At 44.8% G+C, this 6387-nt stretch overlaps 1 protein-coding gene across 1 annotated transcript; it reads right to left on the reverse strand.

The window, feature by feature from the left end:
• Positions 1 to 1398: 1398 nt before the first annotated feature.
• LOC146170660 (uncharacterized) lies at positions 1399 to 2370 on the reverse strand. Its single transcript, XM_084586862.1, has one exon. It carries the CDS (start codon positions 2368 to 2370, stop codon positions 1399 to 1401), a length of 972 nt encoding a protein of 323 aa, XP_084442988.1.
• Positions 2371 to 6387: the final 4017 nt, after the last annotated feature.

Here is a 6387-nt window from a genome sequence, read left to right on the forward strand (position 1 = left end):
TAAATGTTCTACCACAGAGGTAGTTACGAAACCTTTTCACACCAAAACAATGGCCATAATTGCGTTCTGCAGGTGACAGTGACCGGGATGCAAATGCAATCGGTTTATCTTTTCCATTCACGATGTGCGACAGTACAACACCAAGACCATATTCGGACGCGTCACATGTTAGCTGTATTTCTTTTTTGACATCGTACAACTCCAGAACACGCTCGTTAGTAAGCATCTCTTTAGAATTCGTAAAGGCAGTATCACACTGACGCGACCAGTGCCATGCAGTGTCTTTGCGCAACAAGTTATGCAGGGGTTCGAGAACTGTAGCCAGATTAGGCAAAAATTTTGAGTAAAAATTAAGCCCAGAAAGGCCTTTAGCTGGGTCACATTTCCAGGTTTTGGTGCATTCTTTATGGCTGCCACTTTATCAGCTGTGGGATGTAATCCATCTCTGTGAATTTTATGGCCCAGATATCGTATTCGTTTCTGGAACAGCTTACATTTCGCAGTGTTAACCCTTATGCCATGTTCTCTTAGGCGTATGAGTACCTGCTCCAATCGGTCATGGCACTGTTTTTATCTTTGCACGCGATGACAATGTCATCTAAGTAGCAGATTGTGCCAGTCAGTCCGTGTAGGACTTTGTCCATCACAGCTTGAAACACTCCTGGCGCGCAGGCTACGCCGTATGGCAAGCGTCGGAACCGGTACAGGCCGAGGTGTGTATTGACAGTGAGCAGTTCTTGCGCTGGCTCGTCTAATTCCAGCTGCAAGTACGCCTTAGACAAATCCAAAACTGAAAACACGGACCCGCCTTGTAACATTGCAAAAATGTCCTCTGGTAGAGGGAGCGGATACTGGTCAACCTCAATTGCTGGATTTACCGTGACTCGGTAATCACCACACAGCCGAAGCTCCTCGCCGTTTTTCTTTGGAACAATCACCAGTGCTGTCGCCCAAGCACTGTGGCGCACCTTATATATGACTCCAGCTTTTTTTAAATTGGCCAATTCCTGCTCGACCCGTTCTCGCAGCGCGTACGGCACTGATCGCGCCTTACAAAATACAGGGGACGCGTTCTCCTTAACTACAATGCTCGCTTTGAACCCTTTTATCGCTCCGTAGCCCTGCTCGAACACTTCGCGATATTTCTCAGTCAATGTCATCAAGGGCATTTCTTTCGTCAGTGACTGCACATGCATCACTTCATTCCACCGGATTTTGATTTTACTCAGCCAGTTGCGGCCAAAGAACGTAGACATTCTGGCACCTTTCGTCTCTTTAGCAATTACTAGCGGCAAGCGACAACACTGCTCGTAGTACTTAACTTCCACATCCATTATACCCTTGATATCAACCGGAGTGCCATTGTACGTAACCAGTTTGACGTCTGCTGGCCTGAGCTTAGTGTTTGGAAAGTGCTTCGCACACGGAAACCGCTGCTCCTGTGTCTAACTCCATGGGTACGTTTTCCTTATTTAACCATACACTGACTACAATAGCAGGACTGGCCGCACAGTTGTCGGTGTGGCAAAGGGTAAGAAGTTCACTGTCCGACGATTCCTGCTCGAGCTGATGTACAACTCTAGTTTTGCACACTTTAGCAACATGGCCTATCTTTTGACATTTGTAACACACCCTGTTCAAGAAAGGACAACTTACAGGTGCGTGCTGCCCACCGCATCGATGACAATTCGATTTAGTCCTTGGAGCCGTAGACTTCGTTTTTGGCTTGTCAGAGGTGTGACAGCTGAACGCCACCCATTCGGAGACCGGTCTCGCCATCGACGACTTGCTCTGCCAGAGGACATCACTGCCGCTTGAAGAGTGTTCCCCACTGGTTTCAGATATCATTGCTACTGTGTCTCTCGCTGCCATTTCCATGGCCGTAGCGATGCTGCAAACACGGTCCCAGGTGAGTTCGGTGTCGGTCATGGCCAACAGCCGGCAACGTATCGCCTCCGAGTATAGGCCAGCAATCAGGCGGTCCCGCAGGGCTTGTTCCAAGAAGCTGCCGAAGTCGCATGAGGCGGCCGCTTGCTTGAGCTTCACTATGAAATCCGCGATACTTTCTTGAGGTCCTTGCTTCCTTCGATTAAAATCATATCTCTCGCTCACAACGGACCGCTTCGGAATGTAGTGCTTCTGCAGAGCCGATACGACTTCCTCGTAAGTTGATTTGCTGGGTGACTTTGGAAGAAGCAGACTTCGGAGCGTGACATACGCTTTTTCTCCTATGGCGCTGAGGAACAGATGCAGTTTCTTTTCCTCGGCTACTTCATTCCCCGTGAAGTACAACTCGAAGCGCTCGATGAAGGCGTCCACGTTTCCGCTGTCAGGATCAAACTCCGGTAGCTTGCCGACTGTGGATGCCATCCTCAGTTCGTGTTATCCCATCCTCGTCGTCAGTTTGTTGCATCCACAGTAAGTAGGCGTAGGCTTGAACAAACGGCTTTATTCACAGTGCTGCATACTGGCAGCTCCAAAGAAACTCCCCCCAGTACAGCACATGACAAACGCATATATACATACACAGCAGCCTGACACATGCGCAGAACAGACATGATGGTGATACCATTATATCTTATCACACAACAGTAAACGCACGTGTCGCACCCCAGATACCGACACAACAGGCACTAAATAGGGTCACCATTCTTCGACTTCCAAAGAGAAACTATCGTAGCCCATGTATAGCGTCCCCGTCTCGCAAACTGTAACTCCTTGGGGTTCTAAATCGATGCCAGAAAATCTTAAACCCAATTGTCTTTTCAGTAAATTTCATTTTTGTCAGTACAGAAATTTTTGTTACAAATATTTAGCTGTCAATGAAAGCATTCCCAGGTGGCAAAAACAATCAGCTCGACACTGGTTCTCCACTGGCAATGTACTGGTTCTATGTAGAGCCAGCTATTGCCAGGACAGTGCCATATAATTCAGCTTCCTGGGTTATTTGATGATTTGCCTAATATTATATGGTTGCTTGCGCCCATTTTTATTTTTCGCTGACGGTCATCAACGCCGCCATGAAGAGCGAAGTTGGCCTTTCTGTAAAGCGGGAGAGTATTGCTGGTGTGTGAACGAAGTTGTTTCAAATGTAAACATTTTCCCAAAACTAATTTTTATTCTGGAGGAATCTCCTTTTTCCTTGCTATTTGCTGTAACTGCCGTCTTATAATGCGGAATTTTGCCTTCTATGACAAAGAGGAGCGATTCAACTCTTCTCCCGAATAGCAACTAATCTCCCGAATAGCAATAAATCATACCAAAATATTTCTAGAAATCAATTCGTCGTGTTGGTTGCATTAAAAAGCTTTCGCAAAGTGCTTTATAACTAGTTATGCACAGCACTGACGCAGCAGGTTCACCCCGCGATGTTAATTGAGACCTTGTAGTGTATGCAATAGTCGTTTTGACTTTATAAGCGCGTTCCGCCTGATATGCAATTAAGTTTTCCCTTGTGCAATTTTAGTCTTGAAAGAGAGGGCCTAAGAAGCGAAATTGTGTGCTCGGAAAACGACGCAACGAGGTCATAACGTCTCATCTAAAGGTGGCGAGTTCAGCTATTAGTACTTGCACGGCAGCATAGAGCCCTTCAGCGAGATTTCAGTCTTCTTTTTTTAATCAACCAGGTATATTTTAAGAGAGCAGAAGAAATTTTTTATCGGCAAATGAAACAGCTCTACAATGTGATGGTTTTTTACAGGCCTATGAAAATTTAATACATACACAGTGCAAAAAACCAAGCGCACACTTAGAACACCTGAGCCACCTGACAGGGGAAGCATTGCTGCTAATTTCCTATGCCACGGTACGTTATTTAATTTCACACGATAGTGACTGACCAACAGTATTTTAACTAATACATTCTCGGATATTCTGCCTTGCAGGTCTGGTGCAATACAATGAATACAGAACATCTTATTAGAAAATTGAAATTCATGCCACATAGTCCAAGTGAATATAGGTAGGTTCCTTCATTTTGTCGTGGTTATGAAACAGTATCCGCATCGGCGGGAGGCTGCAGTAATTTTAAAGGCTAGAGCCTTTACTACACCACTCTCTAGCTTCTTCGCCATGTGCGCAATAACACATAGCGGGCTAGTTGGTTTATCTCAAGACAAAACAGCGCAAGCTACACAGGGACAAGAAAGAAAGACTAGACACACAGTGTGTGCGTCTCATCTTATTTTCTTGTCTCTGTTTAGCTTGCGCTGGTCTGCTTCACGTACCCACTGCTGACACTGAATCGAACTGAAAGAACCGCAGGTGGTCGAAGTTTCCGGAGTCCTCCACTACGGCGTCTGTCATAGCCTGAGTCGCTTTGGGACGTTAAACCCCGCGAACCAAACCAAACCAAACTGAATCGAGGAGAACTCTCGTAACTACCATGACGTCGCTCAGTAGCTGCAGCCGCCATAATCGAGCGCTCACCACTACCTAGTCTTATGACAACCATGATATTGCTCAACCGCTGCTGCGTCGGAGCCGTGCGCTCTATCTGATTATATAGCCTCCGCTCCTTCTCAGTCCATGTCAACGCATTGCAATTAAGTCTCGACAAATTATTGCCATCAATTGTTATGGATAACACAGGCGAGAGGCCTCGTGAACTGCCTGTGACTAAGAAGTGGCGAAGACAGCAAGCCGATTTGATAATCCAGTGCGTGGTGCTCGCCGAGAGGCTTCCGCACAGAGACGAAAAGACGAGTCGAGCGGGAAGCGCCACATTCGCTTTCGTTACGTAGTTGTAGCAGGGTGAAACATCTGCCAACTTTTTTGTTAATCCTGTACGTCTTACCTGAAATGGCAATCTCAGAAAGAGAGATTGCTGCTCGTTTTACAATATACAGATAACTCTACCTATACAAACTTGGCAAAGTTTACGCTTTCACATGAATCATATTTTAGATATCAAATTTCGCATACGCTTGAGCTAACAAGAAATGACAGCAATGAATTTAATCCATTCACTTCATTTCGCACTAGCTAACTCAGACCCGCTGAGGTGGCACAGTGGTTACAGCGTTCGATTACTGTTCCCAAAGATGGGATAGGATCCCGTCCTCTTCAGCCGCTTTTTGATGGAGGCGAAAAGCAAGGCACCCGTGTGCTGTGCGATGTCAGTGCATGTTAAAGAACCCCAGGTGGTTGAAATTTCCGGAGTCCTCCACTACGGCGTCTCTCATATAGCCTGAGTCGATTTAAACGTTAAACCTAACCTGATAATCTCAATTTCCTTCTTATGGTTTGAGCAGTAAAATATTCATGCTCGTCACACACTATATTTTCCTTTATAAGCCGGTAAATGAGGAATTTACTGATACAATCGGTGCACTATATTAGAAATTGTTTATTTCCAAAACTGCGCATTTTTTCATTATTTTTCAAGTGTAGCGTACGGTAGGTACACAATTACCGATCGGAATTAGGGCAAACCAGAGGAACAGTTATAAAGTCAACAGTACAAATGAAACTATATATAGGCCCCCAATGAAAAGCAAATCAGCTGTAGATCACGAGGGGCTGTCAGATGGGTGAGATAATCTACCGGAAACCATAGCAGAAAGTGTTGTTTGCGAAAACCCTCGGTGCATCATTATCAGATTAAACACAGATTAGAGGCGACACACTAAATAAATAGATAAGTACAAATTTATAGAGCATATTCTGGAGTCCTTACATTTTGTAATAGAAAATGTATTTTAACTACAACGCGTTCTTAATGACGTACTTATTTTTGAGCGGTCATTTTAATCAGAAGCGCTACCCGTGGCCGAATGGCTCAGCCATATTTTTAGCTCGAAAGATATAACCTGGAGTATTAGGAACTCGTGAAATTATCAAATGTTTTTGTCTCCTTGAAGTACTTTCAGAATAAAAAACCCTTCGATAAAGAGATTATTTAAAATAAGGAATTTATTGTGCGAAATAAGTCCGGAACGTGGTAGCTGTCACTGCAGTAGGTCGTGGCGTGTGCTGACATGCTCTTGCGCTTTGCACTGCGCGTGTATATCTTTATTAATTGCCCTAATAGCAAAAAGTTTAGCTGCCTCTCTGGTGCGCCGTGTAAAGCGTGCCGTTGTCTTCATCAAATTCCATTCTTGCGAGGTATGACACATAACATATTGCATCCGAATTGCCCTCCTAAGGTATCTGCCGGATGCCATCATAGGCTCTATGTAATCCGGTTCTTACAGCTTTTTAGAACAAGCTTTCAGACGACTCTTCATTGCTTGCGGAAGCAAACCGTATCTAGATGTTCTGAATTTACTTGCTTCCTGATAAACACCACTTTACTGTGTTTCTACATAGACATGTGAGAGCCAGTTAATTACCGGTATATTTTCATACGAATAATTGAATTTCGCGATAGACCACATTGTTGGTACA

Source organism: Amblyomma maculatum, unplaced genomic scaffold (genome assembly GCF_055883805.1).
Source record: "Amblyomma maculatum isolate TAMU_Amacu unplaced genomic scaffold, ASM5588380v1 scaffold_90, whole genome shotgun sequence".
In the NCBI taxonomy this organism is placed as follows: domain Eukaryota; kingdom Metazoa; phylum Arthropoda; class Arachnida; order Ixodida; family Ixodidae; genus Amblyomma; species Amblyomma maculatum.